At 50.1% G+C, this 18,718-nt stretch overlaps 1 protein-coding gene across 4 annotated transcripts in view; it reads left to right on the top strand.

Moving 5' to 3' along the window:
* The window catches only part of LOC115160139 (ras-specific guanine nucleotide-releasing factor RalGPS1), a 254,873-nt gene that overhangs the window by 202,042 nt on the left and 34,113 nt on the right, over nt 1-18,718 (top strand). For all 4 annotated transcript variants that reach the window (XR_003869012.1, XR_003869013.1, XM_029710493.1 and 1 more), the window contains exon 10: nt 434-527. Coding sequence is in view for 2 of the 4 variants with exons in the window: in XM_029710493.1 (XP_029566353.1) it covers nt 434-527 (94 nt within the window). In the remaining 2 variants the exon portion in view is untranslated. The remainder of the gene's footprint in view (nt 1-433; nt 528-18,718) is intronic.

Below are 18,718 nucleotides of genomic sequence, written 5' to 3' on the forward strand. Positions count from 1 at the left end.
AAAATGGCAACCGCATGGGGCAGAAATGCACACATGTACAACCTTAACCCCCTACAACAGCTGGTAACAGCATTAAAATGCAACCACCAAACCGCCCAGTGTTCGCCTCAGAGCTTACACGTCATGTCTCTCACGTACTGCCGGCTAGGCGCTAGCCATTTGCTTCACTCGGACCAGACTTTGAGGAGAGAACGGGGGGAAGGATTACCCAGACTTCTCAGATGTTCATTTGCGTTAGAAGTAGAGTGCTGCTGATTAGAGGAATTAGGAGACTGTTGCCAATGGGAGGGGTTAGGAGGAAACTGTTGCCGATGGGAGGGGTTAGGAGGAGACTGTTGCCGATGGGAGGGGCCGATGATCTTGTCTTACTGTCTGTTTTTTTGTCTTTCTGCTACCCTCTCTCCCTCCCCCATACCACTTCCCCCCTTCACAGATCACCTGGTGACCCTCCCCCATGTTCAGAAGTATTTAATGTCCGTGCGCTATATCGAGGAGCTTCAGAAGTTCGTAGAGGACGACAACTTCAAGTAAGTGGGAGTCCGCCCCACCGTCTCGCCCACCAACATACCTTTCTCACACACGCACACACACACACACACACACACACACACACACACACACACACACACACACACACACACACACACACAGGCGGGGGGGGGGGGGGGCTGTGCATCATGACAGGGGAGCTCATTCCTCCAGTGTCTCTAATGAGTTCTTCAGGCAATGTTGTAGATAGAGTCTGCCTTGAGGGAGCGCGACCAAGCGTGGCCCCGGAAGCGCAGCATTTCTAACGGGGGCTTGATTTAAAGCCGGAGCCGGCTCCAGGAGCTCAGCTGTGAAAGACATGCACTGCTGGGACTGACAGGGGAGTCCCAAGATGGAATCTTATGGATCGTTTCATTTTTGGAGCCAGTCTTTTTTATTTTTTATTTTTTTTTGCGACTGAATTTTTCGGTGGTCGGCAGTCTGCTCGCTCAGAATTTGTTGTAATTATATCACCACGGTGTTACGTTAACCCGACCTCCAGACATTTTAATTAGGCTAGTAAATATTAGGGCTAATAAAACTGCTGGAAATTGTTTTCATTGATAACATTGGATTTACTTCGAGTGTTGCAGGATTAGGTTTATTTTCGTCTTAAAATGAAAAGCCGTAACAAAAAGCATGTAGGTGTCTGAACTACTGAAGCCTATGTTACTACGTGACTATAAGGTCTTCATCTCTAAGTCCTTTATTAGGGTAGTATAGGGTGTCTGAACTACTGAAGCCTATGTTACTACGTGACTATAAGGTCTTCATCTCTAAGTCCTTTATTAGGGTAGTATAGGGTGTCTGAACTACTGAAGCCTATGTTACTACGTGACTATAAGGTCTTCATCTCTAAGTCCTTTATTAGGGTAGTATAGGGTGTCTGAACTACTGAAGCCTATGTTACTACGTGACTATAAGGTCTTCATCTCTAAGTCCTTTATTAGGGTAGTATAGGGTGTCTGAACTACTGAAGCCTATGTTACTACGTGACTATAAGGTCTTCATCTCCAAGTCCTTTATTAGGGTAGTATAGGACCATTGTTTGGCTTTTCAGAAGTGATGACAGTAGTGTGTCCTGGGCAGAAGGAGTTGGCATGACCCAGTACTGATGACAGTGGTCTGAGAAGTAATCTAACCCCATACAACCAGGTTTCTAAATCAATATTCTGCTCCCTTTGTGTCCAGAACACTAACACTGTACTGTACAAATGAAACTAGTGTCCAGAATATGAACACCGTACTGTACAAATAAAACTAGTGTCCAGATTATGAACACCGTACTGTACAAATAAAACTAGTGTCCAGATTATGAACACCGTACTGTACAAATAAAACTAGTGTCCAGATTATGAACACTGTACAAATAAAACTAGTGTCCAGAATATAAACACCGTACAAATGAAACTAGTGTCCTGAATATGAACACTGTACTGTACAAATAAAACTAGTGTCCAGATTATGAACACTGTACAAATGAAACTAGTGTCCAGATTATGAACACCGTACAAATGAAACTAGTGTCCAGAATATAAACACCGTACAAATGAAACTAGTGTCCTGAATATGAACACTGTACAAATAAAACTAGTGTCCAGATTATGAACACTGTACTGTACAAATAAAACTAGTGTCCAGAATATGAACACTGTACTGTACAAATAAAACTAGTGTCCAGATTATGAACACTGTACTGTACAAATGAAACTAGTGTCCTGAATATGAACACTGTACTGTACAAATAAAACTAGTGTCCTGAATATGAACACTGTACAAATGAAACTAGTGTCCTGAATATGAACACTGTACAAATGAAACTAGTGTCCTGAATATGAACACTGTACAAATGAAACTAGTGTCCTGAATATGAACACTGTACAAATGAAACTAGTGTCCTGAATATGAACACTGTACAAATGAAACTAGTGAACATTCACTGTGGTCTACTGTACTGTAGACAATCTAGCATGACAGTCTCTGTCTCACTCTCTGTTCTAGACGTCAAAGAGATGGAGAGGCCGCCACTCCTCTCTATACAAAAGGGATGATTTAAAGGGCCAATCAGCAGTTGAAACGATAACACAGCATTTTCCCCCTGTTTCTGTAAAAAGCTGAGGGATGAGGCTGGAGAAACCACTCTCAAATTCATAGACAGAGCTATGGATGCAAGGACTGACCATCCATGATATCTAAATTATAGTTTTAATCATATTTTGAGGCTATATGGTGTTTGTTTACATTTACTTTGATTACAAACATTGGAATTAAACAAGCTTATATTTGGGGTTCTAATGGGGTACGGCAGTTGAACTAAGTTTATGAGGCATTTATAAATTATATTCTTCAAGAATCAATAGGTACATTTTTTTATGTCCAAAAATGAATGTAGCAACTGCAGATTGCAGCTTTAAATGATTACAGCTCATTAGACTAGAGGACGGTGTTTAGATCCCCGGCATTAGTGATTAGCCAAGAGAGGATCTCCTCCGCCAGGGGGATGACAGCGTACGTTAACATTGGCACCCGCCAGGCACAGCGCTCTCCCGCTACATTTGAGTTAAGTACGATATGTTTGTGGAGAAAATGTAAAGCACATGTCACGAAACGTTTTTTAGAATCTCAGCCGTGTTCTAGTAAAGATAAATATTATTGCAAGCATAAACCTCATCCCCGTGCCATAGAAAACAAGCGTAGTTCAACAGCTGTGTCATCTCACAGCTGTTGAGAAAAACTCACCCTCAGAGCTCAGCCTCATATGCACTCTTCCTGCTGATGAAGAGTTAAATATGAAGTCCGGCTTGTTTTGAGAGACTCTCTCTTGGTAGGTGTCTTTGAGCTGTAAAGGCCTACATTCCTACTGTAACCAACCTGTCATTGATAAGACTGACTAGAGCTCCGGAGCGGCGGAAACACGTCTGTCTATTGCCCTTAGGATGCCAAGTTCGATTCTCGCTCAAGAACCTTGCAATGGCCGCCCGAAAACGCCACAAAACTTTGATATGGCCGCTAGGGTCTTTACAAAAGTAACACCTTACGTAATCAGATTTGTTTTTTGTTGTTGAGTAACTAGTAATGTAACGCGTTACTTTTTAAAATTGGGTAATATAATAATAGTTACTTTGTCAAGTAACCTAGGGTGCGTGTGTACATGTGGGTCCGTGTATGTGCAGTCTAACCAGAACTGGCGGTTTCGAGAGAAAGATTTTGAATGGAAAGATAGGATATCTGTACAGATGTTTGACTTGCAGTGTACACTGAGTGGACAAAATATTAGGAATATCTTCCTAATATTGAGTTGCACCCCCTTTTGCCCTCAGAACAGCCTTAATTCGTCAGGGGGCATAGAATCTACAAGGTTTTGTAAGCGTTCTATAGGGATGCTGGCCCATGTTGACTCCAATGCTTCCCACAGTTGTCAAGTTGGCTGGTAGTGGATCTCCACTCCAAATAGCTCGTTCCATCTCATCGCACAGATACTCAATTAGATTGAGATCTGGTGTCTGGGCAGGCCACTGCCGTAAGCTGATTTCACTGTCATGTTCGTGGAACCATTCCTGGACAATCCTAGCCTTGTGGCATGGGGCATTATCCTGCTGAGAAAAATCGATTTGCAGGTGGATACACTGCTGCCATGAAAGGATGCACCTGATTGGCAATGATGTTCAGATATCCTGTGGAATTCAAAACGTTGCTCCGCTTTCATCAAGAGGCCCAATGTGTGCCATGGAAACATACCATCACACCACCACCACCACCAGCCTGCAATGTTGACACGCTGTATGATGGATGCATGTACTCGTGGTTTTCTCCAAACGCTAGTCCTCTCATCAGCGTGAAACAGCAGAAACCAGGATTCATCAGACCAGCCAATGTTTTCCAATTCTCCAGTGTTTTTGTTCCTTAACCCACTTCAACCACAGGTTTTTTTGTTTTGTTTTTTTTTCTGAAGGAAGTGGAACTCTCTAAGGTCATTGGCTGCCGTACCCCATTCATGTCAAAGTACGACAAGTTGTGCGTTATTTTATGGGTCTTTGGACACCAATGTTGTACTGGACTGTCAGTTGACTAACTGTAAAATTGTCAGCCTCCTCTGTCCTCTTTCATCAATTACCTGTTTTCGACCATTATCCTGCCGTTGACTGGATGTCCTTTGGGTGGTGGACCATTCTTGATACACACGGGAAACTGTTGAGCGAGAAATCCCCAGCAGCATTGCAGTTCTTGACACACTGTAAACGGTGCGCCTGGCACCTACTACCATACCCAGTTCAAAGGCACTTAAATCTTTTGTCTTGCCCATTCACCCCCGGAATGGGGCACACACACAATCCATGTCTCAATTGTCTCGAGGTTTAAAAATCCTTCTTTAACCTGTTGTCTTCCCTTCATCTACACTGACATCAATGTGACATCAATAAGGGATCCTAACTTTCACCTGGTCAGTCTGTCATGGAAAGATGTTCCTAATGTTATGTACACTCAGTGTATTTGGCTAATTTAAGCACAGATGAAAAGAGAAAACTAGTGAATGTATCATGAAAGATCATGTATCGTGAAAGTAACGCAAAATAACATAACGAGTTATATAAGGCGTTACAATGCAAAGTAATATTGTAAAGTAACACGTTACTTTTGTTAAATGTAACACTGGGCGCAATGCACACGGACATCAGCAGGTCTGTTGGCCTTCAGATTCTGTGGGCAGCTTGGACCCCAGCAAGTCTGTTGGCCTTCAGATTCTGTGGGCAGTTTCACATATCGTAACATGAGCTACCTTTGCAGTGTCATGACAGCCTTATATCTATGTCTGTATGCAATATTGTCTCAATGAAAAACACATGGCAATAGTATTACTCTTTAATGTGAAGAATATTTATTACCTACGGCTATGTTCTTCTTTTATCCATTTTTCTGTGTTACAACTTTTGAAGGGTCTGTTGAAATTACCACCAGGGACACCTGAAGTCAATATTAAATTAATCATTCTTTATTATCAGCAAGCTGGAGAGGTTCCAACAAAAGTAATGCACCATAGTACACGTCGGTCGGGAGCTCTGCCGGGGCAGTCCTGTTAGTTCTCTTATATACTGCTTACACAGACAAGTTATATTTGCATGATTTACCTGAATTCATCATTAACTTTTGGTTCATGCACGTGACCGACCAATACCTCACGAGGCCTCTTCTCTCCAAGCTGAGACCTTGAAACTGAGATATCCCTTTCCATTCTCAAAACAATGTTCTGGGCGTACTTCCAAATTGCTTATACTGATGGTGAGGGATTCCTCCCAGGCACGATCAATCAATCACTTGCGTGAACCCAGTCGAATTGGTCATTAGAAAAGCACAAATATAAAATGTTCCTTCACAGGTCACTCAAATTATCGCATTTCAGAGAATCAAACTAATGCATTAAAACGCTTTTTTTTTCTCCTGGAGAATGTAAGCTGTGGGTGTAGATTCTACAACACGTTTGCACACTTTTTTAGGAGCACAGCTCAAAATATACAACTATACTGAACAAAAATAGAAATGCAATATGTAGTGTTGGTCCAATTTTTCATGAGCTGAAATAAAAAATCCCCAAAACTTTACATACGCACAAAAAATATTATTTTTCTCAAATGTTGTGCACAAATGTGTTTACATCACTGTTAGTGAACATTTCTCCTTTGCCAAGATAATCCATCTACCTGACAGATGTGGCATATCAAGAAGCTGATTAAACAGCATGATCATTACACAGGTGCACCTTGTGCTGGGGACAATAAAAGGGCACTTTAAAATGTGCAGTTTTGTCACCCAACACAATGCCACAGATGTCTCAAGTTTTGAGGGAGCATGCAATTGTCATGCTGACTGCAGAATTGTCCACCAGAGCTGTTGCCAGATAATTGAATGCTGCCTCCAACATCATTTTAGAGAATTTGTCAGTACTTCCAACAATCCTCACAACCTCAGACCATGTGTAACCATGGCAGCCCAGGACCTCCACATCTGGCTTCTTCACCTGCTGGATCATCTGAGACCAGCCACCCGGACAGCTAATGAAACTGAGGAGTATTTTTGTCTGTAATAAAGACCTTTTGTGGGGAAAAACGAATTCTGTTTGGCTGGGCCTGGGCCTGGCTCCCCAGCCATTTCTGCACCCCTGCCAAGTCATATAAAATTCATAGTTTTGGGCCTAATGAGTTTATTTCAATTGACTGATTTCCTTTTATATGAACTGTAACTCACTAAAATCTTTGAAATTTTTACATGTTGCGTTTTATTTTTGTTCAGTATATAATGTTGATATTGTGGATAGTCAGTCCTTGCATCCATAGCTCTATGAATTAGTGTTTCAATTTTTCCAGCTCAATCTCTCAGCTTTTTACAGAAACAGTGGCGGGATTTGGCTTTGTTATTGTTTAAACAGCTGATAGCCCCTTTAATGTATACGGTGCATATAGCTGTATTTTGCTGCAGGGAACACATCTGGTTCATGTTCTATTTTCCAATGTTTTTTTTTTTGCTGTGGTGCGCCATCAACTTTTTATGTGTACCAGAATATATATATTTTTTAAATCAAAATATTTTGTTTCCCACAACCTTTTCCATGGTCTCCTGTGTACAGTACACAATACAAATCTATCTATTGACCTGTTTTCCAATTATATGGTTATGACATGTTGATGTTTCTCAGCCTTCATGAGGATATCATGGATTTAACACTGTGTTGGTAGCAGGCTTCACCACTGTTTTAACACTGTGTTGGTAGCAGGCTTCACCACTGTTTTAACACCGTGTTAGTTGCAGGCTTTACCGCTGTTTTAACACTGTGTTAGTTGCAGGCTTCACCACAGTTTGAACACTGTCGGTAGCAGGCTTCACCACTGTTTGAACACCGTGTCGGGTAGCAGGCTTCACCACTGTTTGAACACCGTGTCGGTAGCAGGCTTCACCACTGTTTGGACACCGTGTCGGTAGCAGGCTTCACCACTGTTTGGACACCGTGTCGGTAGCAGCTTCACCACTGTTTGAACACCGTGTCGGTAGCAGGCTTCACCGCTGTTTGGACACCGTGTCGGTAGCAGGCTTCACCGCTGTTTGAACACCGTGTCGGTAGCAGGCTTCACCGCTGTTTGAACACCGTGTCGGTAGCAGGCTTCACCGCTGTTTGAACACCGCGTCGGTAGCAGGCTTCACCACTGTTTTAAAGGGACTTCTATTTCTTTCATGGCTTCCTCTAACTCTGCCTCCGTAGCTGTTGGAAACACACACACCTGGTTCCCATATCCAGCACTGCAGTACAGCTTGTCTACTTTTCTGTTAAATGTGGCCTGGGGAGGTTTCTGTCTCATCAGACACTCTCCTGGCATGTGAGAGAGATGTTGGTGGAATTGGAACAGTGGATGAAGGGCCGGATAGAACGGGACGGCCCCATTTCCCAAAAATGTAGGGAGGGATGGAGGAGACAGGTGGGTTTGGGGGGACGGCAGTTTTGTGGTGAAGGTTGTGGTAACCATCCGGACCGGTGGAGGGGGTTCCAATGTGGTAACCGTAGTGACGGTTGTCTGCGATCCTCCAAGGTGAAGTGACCCCGACTCAGCCTCAAAGTCCCTTAGCAACCAGAGAGAGAAAGGGAGCGCAAGAGAGAGCCCTTGATCTTTGTCCAGATGCCTTCATCCTTCCCTCAGCCTGCTGCTTTCCTCAGCACTGACCAACCTGGACCCTCCCTCTCTCCATCCCTCTCTCCATCCCTCCCTCCCTCCCTCTCTTTCCATCCCTCCCTCCCTCTGTCTGTTCTTTGAATGCATTGTAACTTTCCGTCCTGAGGGAGAGAAAAAAGACTGTCTGGGTCTGCTTTCCTTTGGAAAGTTCAGTGGTCTGGTTCAGACTGTGGAGGAGTTCAGTGGTCTGGTTCAGACTGTACCCAGGGCAGGTTACAGTGGTCTGGTTCAGACTGTACCCAGGGCAGGTTACAGTGGTCTGGTTCAGACTGCACCCAGGGCAGGTTACAGTGGTCTGGTTCAGACTGTGGAGGAGTTCAGTGGTCTGGTTCAGACTGTACCCAGGGCAGGTTACAGTGGTCTGGTTCGGACTGTACCCAGGGCAGATTACAGTGGTCTGGTTCAGACTGTACCCAGGGCAGGTTACAGTGGTCTGGTTCAGACTGTAGCCAGGGCAGGTTACAGTGGTCTGGTTCAGACTGTACCCGGGGCAGATTACAGTGGTCTGGTTCAGACTGTGGAGGAGTTCAGTGGTCTGGTTCAGACTGTACCCAGGGCAGGTTACAGTGGTCTGGTTCAGACTGTACCCAGGGCAGGTTACAGTGGTCTGGTTCAGACTGTACCCAGGGCAGGTTACAGTGGTCTGGTTCAGACTGTAGCCAGGGCAGGTTACAGTGGTCTGGTTCAGACTGTAGCCAGGGCAGGTTACAGTGGTCTGGTTCAGACTGTGAAGGAGTTCAGTGGTCTGGTTCAGACTGTACCCAGGGCAGGTTACAGTGGTCTGGTTCAGACTGTAGCCAGGGCAGGTTACAGTGGTCTGGTTCAGACTGTACCCGGGGCAGGTTACAGTGGTCTGGTTCAGACTGTAGCCAGGGCAGGTTACAGTGGTCTGGTTCAGACTGTAGCCAGGGCAGGTTACAGTGGTCTGGTTCAGACTGTAGCCAGGGCAGGTTACAGTGGTCTGGTTCAGACTGTACCCAGGGCAGGTTACAGTGGTCTGGTTCAGACTGTGGAGGAGTTCAGTGGTCTGGTTCAGACTGTACCCAGGGCAGGTTACAGTGGTCTGGTTCAGACTGTACCCAGGGCAGGTTACAGTGGTCTGGTTCAGACTGTAGCCAGGGCAGGTTACAGTGGTCTGGTTCAGACTGTGAAGGAGTTCAGTGGTCTGGTTCAGACTGTACCCAGGGCAGGTTACAGTGGTCTGGTTCAGACTGTACCCAGGGCAGATTACAGTGGTCTGGTTCAGACTGTACCCAGGGCAGGTTACAGTGGTCTGGTTCAGACTGTAGCCAGGGCAGGTTACAGTGGTCTGGTTCAGACTGTACCCGGGGCAGGTTACAGTGGTCTGGTTCAGACTGTACCCAGGGCAGGTTACAGTGGTCTGGTTCAGACTGTAGCCAGGGCAGGTTACAGTGGTCTGGTTCAGACTGTAGCCAGGGCAGGTTACAGTGGTCTGGTTCAGACTGTACCCAGGGCAGGTTACGGTGGTCTGGTTCAGACTGTACCCAGGGCAGGTTACAGTGGTCTGGTTCAGACTGTACCCAGGGCAGGTTACAGTGGTCTGGTTCAGACTACCCAGGGCAGGTTACAGTGGTCTGGTTCAGACTGTACCCAGGGCAGGTTACAGTGGTCTGGTTCAGACTGTACCCAGGGCAGGTTACAGTGGTCTGGTTCAGACTGTACCCAGGGCAGGTTACAGTGGTCTGGTTCAGACTGTACCCAGGGCAGGTTACAGTGGTCTGGTTCAGACTGTGGAGGAGTTCAGTGGTCTGGTTCAGACTGTACCCAGGGCAGGTTACAGTGGTCTGGTTCAGACTGTACCCAGGGCAGGTTACAGTGGTCAGGTTCAGACTGTACCCAGGGCAGGTTACAGTGGTCTGGTTCAGACTGTACCCAGGGCAGGTTACAGTGGTCTGGTTCAGACTGTACCCAGGGCAGGTTACAGTGGTCTGGTTCAGACTGTGGAGGAGTTCAGTGGTCTGGTTCAGACTGTACCCAGGGCAGGTTACAGTGGTCTGGTTCAGACTACCCAGGGCAGGTTACAGTGGTCTGGTTCAGACTGTACCCGGGGCAGGTTACAGTGGTCTGGTTCAGACTGTTCCCGGGGCAGGTTACAGTGGTCTGGTTCAGACTGTACCCAGGGCAGGTTACAGTGGTCTGGTTCAGACTGTAGCCAGGGCAGGTTACAGTGGTCTGGTTCAGACTGTACCCGGGGCAGGTTACAGTTTTCTGGTTCAGACTGTACCCGGGGCAGGTTACAGTTTTCTGGTTCAGACTGTACCCGGGGCAGGTTACAGTGGTCTGGTTGACTGTACCCGGGGCAGGTTACAGTGGTCTGGTTCAGACTGTAGCCAGGGCAGGTTACAGTGGTCTGGTTCAGACTGTACCCGGGGCAGGTTACAGTTTTCTGGTTCAGACTGTACCCGGGGCAGGTTACAGTTTTCTGGTTCAGACTGTACCCGGGGCAGGTTACAGTGGTCTGGTTGACTGTACCCGGGGCAGGTTACAGTGGTCTGGTTCAGACTGTAGCCGGGGCAGGTTACAGTGGTCTGGTTCAGACTGTACCCAGGGCAGGTTACAGTGGTCTGGTTCAGACTGTACCCAGGGCAGGTTACAGTGGTCTGGTTCAGACTGTAGCCAGGGCAGGTTACAGTGGTCTGGTTCAGACTGTAGCCAGGGCAGGTTACAGTGGTCTGGTTCAGACTGTACCCAGGGCAGGTTACAGTGGTCTGGTTCAGACTGTACCCAGGGCAGGTTACAGTGGTCTGGTTCAGACTGTGGAGGAGTTCAGTGGTCTGGTTCAGACTGTACCCAGGGCAGGTTACAGTGGTCTGGTTCAGACTACCCAGGGCAGGTTACAGTGGTCTGGTTCAGACTACCCAGGGCAGGTTACAGTGGTCTGGTTCAGACTGTAGCCAGGGCAGGTTACAGTGGTCTGGTTCAGACTGTAGCCAGGGCAGGTTACAGTGGTCTGGTTCAGACTGTACCCAGGGCAGGTTACAGTGGTCTGGTTCAGACTGTACCCAGGGCAGATTACAGTGGTCTGGTTCAGACTGTGGAGGAGTTCAGTGGTCTGGTTCAGACTGTACCCAGGGCAGGTTACAGTGGTCTGGTTCAGACTGTACCCAGGGCAGGTTACAGTGGTCTGGTTCAGACTGTACCCAGGGCAGGTTACAGTGGTCTGGTTCAGACTGTACCCAGGGCAGGTTACAGTGGTCTGGTTCAGACTGTACCCAGGGCAGGTTACAGTGGTCTGGTTCAGACTGTGGAGGAGTTCAGTGGTCTGGTTCAGACTGTACCCAGGGCAGGTTACAGTGGTCTGGTCCAGACTACCCAGGGCAGGTTACAGTGGTCTGGTTCAGACTGTACCCGGGGCAGGTTACAGTGGTCTGGTTCAGACTGTACCCGGGGCAGGTTACAGTGGTCTGGTTCAGACTGTACCCAGGGCAGGTTACAGTGGTCTGGTTCAGACTGTAGCCAGGGCAGGTTACAGTGGTCTGGTTCAGACTGTACCCAGGGCAGGTTACAGTGGTCTGGTTCAGACTGTACCCAGGGCAGGTTACAGTGGTCTGGTTCAGACTGTACCCGGGGCAGGTTACAGTGGTCTGGTTCAGACTGTACCCGGGGCAGGTTACAGTGGTCTGGTTCAGACTGTACCCAGGGCAGGTTACAGTGGTCTGGTTCAGACTGTAGCCAGGGCAGGTTACAGTGGTCTGGTTCAGACTGTTCCCGGGGCAGGTTACAGTGGTCTGGTTCAGACTGTACCCAGGGCAGGTTACAGTGGTCTGGTTCAGACTGTAGCCAGGGCAGGTTACAGTGGTCTGGTTCAGACTGTACCCGGGGCAGGTTACAGTGGTCTGGTTCAGACTGTACCCGGGGCAGGTTACAGTGGTCTGGTTCAGACTGTACCCAGGGCAGGTTACAGTGGTCTGGTTCAGACTGTAGCCAGGGCAGGTTACAGTGGTCTGGTTCAGACTGTTCCCGGGGCAGGTTACAGTGGTCTGGTTCAGACTGTACCCAGGGCAGGTTACAGTGGTCTGGTTCAGACTGTAGCCAGGGCAGGTTACAGTGGTCTGGTTCAGACTGTACCCGGGGCAGGTTACAGTGGTCTGGTTCAGACTGTACCCGGGGCAGGTTACAGTGGTCTGGTTCAGACTGTAGCCAGGGCAGGTTACAGTGGTCTGGTTCAGACTGTACCCAGGGCAGGTTACAGTGGTCTGGTTCAGACTGTACCCGGGGCAGGTTACAGTGGTCTGGTTCAGACTGTACCCAGGGCAGGTTACAGTGGTCTGGTTCAGACTGTAGCCAGGGCAGGTTACAGTGGTCTGGTTCAGACTGTACCCAGGGCAGATTACAGTGGTCTGGTTCAGACTGTACCCAGGGCAGGTTACAGTGGTCTGGTTCAGACTGTGGAGGAGTTCAGTGGTCTGGTTCAGACTGTACCCAGGGCAGGTTACAGTGGTCTGGTTCAGACTACCCAGGGCAGGTTACAGTGGTCTGGTTCAGACTACCCAGGGCAGGTTACAGTGGTCTGGTTCAGACTACCCAGGGCAGGTTACAGTGGTCTGGTTCAGACTGTACCCAGGGCAGGTTACAGTGGTCTGGTTCAGACTGTACCCAGGGCAGGTTACAGTGGTCTGGTTCAGACTGTACCCAGGGCAGGTTACAGTGGTCTGGTTCAGACTGTACCCAGGGCAGATTACAGTGGTCTGGTTCAGACTGTGGAGGAGTTCAGTGGTCTGGTTCAGACTGTACCCAGGGCAGGTTACAGTGGTCTGGTTCAGACTGTACCCAGGGCAGGTTACAGTGGTCTGGTTCAGACTGTACCCAGGGCAGGTTACAGTGGTCTGGTTCAGACTACCCAGGGCAGGTTACAGTGGTCTGGTTCAGACTGTACCCAGGGCAGGTTACAGTGGTCTGGTTCAGACTGTACCCGGGGCAGGTTACAGTGGTCTGGTTCAGACTGTACCCAGGGCAGGTTACAGTGGTCTGGTTCAGACTGTACCCAGGGCAGGTTACAGTGGTCTGGTTCAGACTGTACCCAGGGCAGGTTACAGTGGTCTGGTTCAGACTGTACCCAGGGCAGATTACAGTGGTCTGGTTCAGACTGTACCCAGGGCAGGTTACAGTGGTCTGGTTCAGACTGTGGAGGAGTTCAGTGGTCTGGTTCAGACTGTACCCAGGGCAGGTTACAGTGGTCTGGTTCAGACTGTACCCAGGGCAGGTTACAGTGGTCTGGTTCAGACTGTACCCAGGGCAGGTTACAGTGGTCTGGTTCAGACTGTACCCAGGGCAGGTTACAGTGGTCTGGTTCAGACTGTACCCAGGGCAGGTTACAGTGGTCTGGTTCAGACTGTACCCAGGGCAGGTTACGGTGGTCTGGTTCAGACTGTACCCAGGGCAGGTTACGGTGGTCTGGTTCAGACTGTAGCCAGGGCAGGTTACGGTGGTCTGGTTCAGACTGTACCCAGGGCAGGTTACGGTGGTCTGGTTCAGACTGTACCCAGGGCAGGTTACGGTGGTCTGGTTCAGACTGTACCCAGGGCAGGTTACAGTGGTCTGGTTCAGACTGTAGCCAGGGCAGGTTACAGTGGTCTGGTTCAGACTGTACCCAGGGCAGGTTACAGTGGTCTGGTTCAGACTGTACCCGGGGCAGGTTACAGTGGTCTGGTTCAGACTGTACCCGGGGCAGTTTACAGTGGTCTGGTTCAGACTGTAGCCAGGGCAGGTTACAGTGGTCTGGTTCAGACTGTACCCAGGGCAGATTACAGTGGTCTGGTTCAGACTGTACCCAGGGCAGGTTACGGTGGTCTGGTTCAGACTGTACCCAGGGCAGGTTACAGTGGTCTGGTTCAGACTGTACCCAGGGCAGGTTACAGTGGTCTGGTTCAGACTGTACCCAGGGCAGGTTACAGTGGTCTGGTTCAGACTGTGGAGGAGTTCAGTGGTCTGGTTCAGACTGTACCCAGGGCAGGTTACAGTGGTCTGGTTCAGACTGTACCCAGGGCAGGTTACAGTGGTCTGGTTCAGACTGTACCCAGGGCAGGTTACAGTGGTCTGGTTCAGACTACCCAGGGCAGGTTACAGTGGTCTGGTTCAGACTACCCAGGGCAGGTTACAGTGGTCTGGTTCAGACTGTACCCAGGGCAGGTTACAGTGGTCTGGTTCAGACTGTACCCAGGGCAGGTTACAGTGGTCTGGTTCAGACTGTACCCAGGGCAGGTTACAGTGGTCTGGTTCAGACTGTACCCAGGGCAGGTTACAGTGGTCTGGTTCAGACTGTACCCAGGGCAGGTTACAGTGGTCTGGTTCAGACTGTACCCAGGGCAGATTACAGTGGTCTGGTTCAGACTGTACCCAGGGCAGGTTACAGTGGTCTGGTTCAGACTGTGGAGGAGTTCAGTGGTCTGGTTCAGACTGTACCCAGGGCAGGTTACAGTGGTCTGGTTCAGACTGTACCCAGGGCAGGTTACAGTGGTCTGGTTCAGACTGTACCCAGGGCAGGTTACAGTGGTCTGGTTCAGACTGTACCCAGGGCAGGTTACAGTGGTCTGGTTCAGACTGTACCCAGGGCAGGTTACAGTGGTCTGGTTCAGACTGTACCCAGGGCAGGTTACAGTGGTCTGGTTCAGACTGTACCCAGGGCAGGTTACGGTGGTCTGGTTCAGACTGTACCCAGGGCAGGTTACGGTGGTCTGGTTCAGACTGTAGCCAGGGCAGGTTACGGTGGTCTGGTTCAGACTGTACCCAGGGCAGGTTACGGTGGTCTGGTTCAGACTGTACCCAGGGCAGGTTACGGTGGTCTGGTTCAGACTGTACCCAGGGCAGGTTACAGTGGTCTGGTTCAGACTGTAGCCAGGGCAGGTTACAGTGGTCTGGTTCAGACTGTACCCAGGGCAGGTTACAGTGGTCTGGTTCAGACTGTACCCGGGGCAGGTTACAGTGGTCTGGTTCAGACTGTACCCGGGGCAGTTTACAGTGGTCTGGTTCAGACTGTAGCCAGGGCAGGTTACAGTGGTCTGGTTCAGACTGTACCCAGGGCAGATTACAGTGGTCTGGTTCAGACTGTACCCAGGGCAGGTTACGGTGGTCTGGTTCAGACTGTACCCAGGGCAGGTTACAGTGGTCTGGTTCAGACTGTACCCAGGGCAGGTTACAGTGGTCTGGTTCAGACTGTACCCAGGGCAGGTTACAGTGGTCTGGTTCAGACTGTGGAGGAGTTCAGTGGTCTGGTTCAGACTGTACCCAGGGCAGGTTACAGTGGTCTGGTTCAGACTGTAGCCAGGGCAGGTTACAGTGGTCTGGTTCAGACTGTGAAGGAGTTCAGTGGTCTGGTTCAGACTGTACCCAGGGCAGATTACAGTGGTCTGGTTCAGACTGTACCCAGGGCAGGTTACAGTGGTCTGGTTCAGACTGTAGCCAGGGCAGGTTACAGTGGTCTGGTTCAGACTGTACCCGGGGCAGGTTACAGTGGTCTGGTTCAGACTGTACCCAGGGCAGGTTACAGTGGTCTGGTTCAGACTGTAGCCAGGGCAGGTTACAGTGGTCTGGTTCAGACTGTACCCAGGGCAGGTTACAGTGGTCTGGTTCAGACTGTAGCCAGGGCAGGTTACAGTGATCTGGTTCAGACTGTACCCAGGGCAGGTTACGGTGGTCTGGTTCAGACTGTACCCAGGGCAGGTTACAGTGGTCTGGTTCAGACTGTACCCAGGGCAGGTTACAGTGGTCTGGTTCAGACTGTACCCAGGGCAGGTTACAGTGGTCTGGTTCAGACTGTACCCAGGGCAGGTTACAGTGGTCTGGTTCAGACTGTACCCAGGGCAGGTTACAGTGGTCTGGTTCAGACTGTACCCAGGGCAGGTTACAGTGGTCTGGTTCAGACTGTACCCAGGGCAGGTTACAGTGGTCTGGTTCAGACTGTACCCAGGGCAGGTTACAGTGTTCTGGTTCAGACTGTACCCAGGGCAGGTTACAGTGGTCTGGTTCAGACTGTACCCAGGGCAGGTTACAGTGGTCTGGTTCAGACTACCCAGGGCAGGTTACAGTGGTCTGGTTCAGACTACCCAGGGCAGGTTACAGTGGTCTGGTTCAGACTGTACCCGGGGCAGGTTACAGTGGTCTGGTTCAGACTGTACCCGGGGCAGGTTACAGTGGTCTGGTTCAGACTGTACCCGGGGCAGGTTACAGTGGTCTGGTTCAGACTGTAGCCAGGGCAGGTTACAGTGGTCTGGTTCAGACTGTAGCCAGGGCAGGTTACAGTGGTCTGGTTCAGACTGTAGCCAGGGCAGGTTACAGTGGTCTGGTTCAGACTGTACCCGGGGCAGGTTACAGTGGTCTGGTTCAGACTGTACCCGGGGCAGGTTACAGTGGTCTGGTTCAGACTGTACCCAGGGCAGGTTACAGTGGTCTGGTTCAGACTGTAGCCAGGGCAGGTTACAGTGTTCTGGTTCAGACTGTTCCCGGGGCAGGTTACAGTGGTCTGGTTCAGACTGTACCCAGGGCAGGTTACAGTGGTCTGGTTCAGACTGTAGCCAGGGCAGGTTACAGTGGTCTGGTTCAGACTGTACCCGGGGCAGGTTACAGTGGTCTGGTTCAGACTGTACCCGGGGCAGGTTACAGTGGTCTGGTTCAGACTGTTCCCGGGGCAGGTTACAGTGGTCTGGTTCAGACTGTAGCCAGGGCAGGTTACAGTGGTCTGGTTCAGACTGTACCCAGGGCAGTTTACTGTGGTCTGGTTCAGACTGTACCCGGGGCAGGTTACAGTGGTCTGGTTCAGACTGTACCCGGGGCAGATTACAGTGGTCTGGTTCAGACTGTAGCCAGGGCAGGTTACAGTGGTCTGGTTCAGACTGTACCCAGGGCAGGTTACAGTGGTCTGGTTCAGACTGTGGAGGAGTTCAGTGGTCTGGTTCAGACTGTACCCAGGGCAGGTTACAGTGGTCTGGTTCAGACTACCCAGGGCAGGTTACAGTGGTCTGGTTCAGACTACCCAGGGCAGGTTACAGTGGTCTGGTTCAGACTGTACCCAGGGCAGGTTACAGTGGTCTGGTTCAGACTGTAGCCAGGGCAGGTTACAGTGGTCTGGTTCAGACTGTACCCAGGGCAGGTTACAGTGGTCTGGTTCAGACTGTACCCAGGGCAGATTAGTGGTCTGGTTCAGACTGTGGAGGAGTTCAGTGGTCTGGTTCAGACTGTACCCAGGGCAGGTTACAGTGGTCTGGTTCAGACTGTACCCAGGGCAGGTTACAGTGGTCTGGTTCAGACTGTACCCAGGGCAGGTTACAGTGGTCTGGTTCAGACTGTACCCAGGGCAGGTTACAGTGGTCTGGTTAAGACTGTACCCGGGGCAGGTTACAGTGGTCTGGTTCAGACTGTACCCGGGGCAGGTTACAGTGGTCTGGTTCAGACTTTAGCCAGGGCAGGTTACAGTGGTCTGGTTCAGACTGTACCCAGGGCAGGTTACAGTGGTCTGGTTCAGACTGTGGAGGAGTTCAGTGGTCTGGTTCAGACTGTACCCAGGGCAGGTTACAGTGGTCTGGTTCAGACTGTACCCAGGGCAGGTTACAGTGGTCTGGTTCAGACTTTAGCCAGGGCAGGTTACAGTGGTCTGGTTCAGACTGTGAAGGAGTTCAGTGGTCTGGTTCAGACTGTACCCATGGCAGGTTACAGTGGTCTGGTTCAGACTGTACCCAGGGCAGGTTACAGTGGTCTGGTTCAGACTGTAGCCAGGGCAGGTTACAGTGGTCTGGTTCAGACTGTACCCGGGGCAGGTTACAGTGGTCTGGTTCAGACTGTACCCGGGGCAGGTTACAGTGGTCTGGTTCAGACTGTACCCGGGGCAGGTTACAGTGGTCTGGTTCAGACTGTACCCAGGGCAGGTTACAGTGGTCTGGTTCGGACTGTACCCAGGGCAGGTTACAGTGGTCTGGTTCAGACTGTACCCAGGGCAGGTTACAGTGGTCTGGTTCAGACTGTACCCGGGGCAGGTTACAGTGGTCTGGTTCAGACTGTACCCGGGGCAGGTTACAGTGGTCTGGTTCAGACTGTACCCGGGGCAGGTTACAGTGGTCTGGTTCAGACTGTACCCAGGGCAGGTTACAGTGGTCTGGTTCAGACTGTACCCGGGGCAGGTTACAGTGGTCTGGTTCAGACTGTAGCCAGGGCAGGTTACAGTGGTCTGGTTCAGACTGTAGCCAGGGCAGGTAACAGTGGTCTGGTTCAGACTGTAGCCAGGGCAGGTTACAGTGGTCTGGTTCAGACTGTAGCCAGGGCAGGTTACAGTGGTCTGGTTCAGACTGTACCCAGGGCAGGTTACAGTGGTCTGGTTCAGACTGTACCCGGGGCAGGTTACAGTGGTCTGGTTCAGACTGTAGCCAGGGCAGGTTACAGTGGTCTGGTTCAGACTGTACCCAGGGCAGGTTACAGTGGTCTGGTTCAGACTACCCAGGGCAGGTTACAGTGGTCTGGTTCAGACT

The sequence above is a fragment of the Salmo trutta genome, chromosome 23 (genome assembly GCF_901001165.1).
Source record: "Salmo trutta chromosome 23, fSalTru1.1, whole genome shotgun sequence".
NCBI classification, from domain to species: domain Eukaryota; kingdom Metazoa; phylum Chordata; class Actinopteri; order Salmoniformes; family Salmonidae; genus Salmo; species Salmo trutta.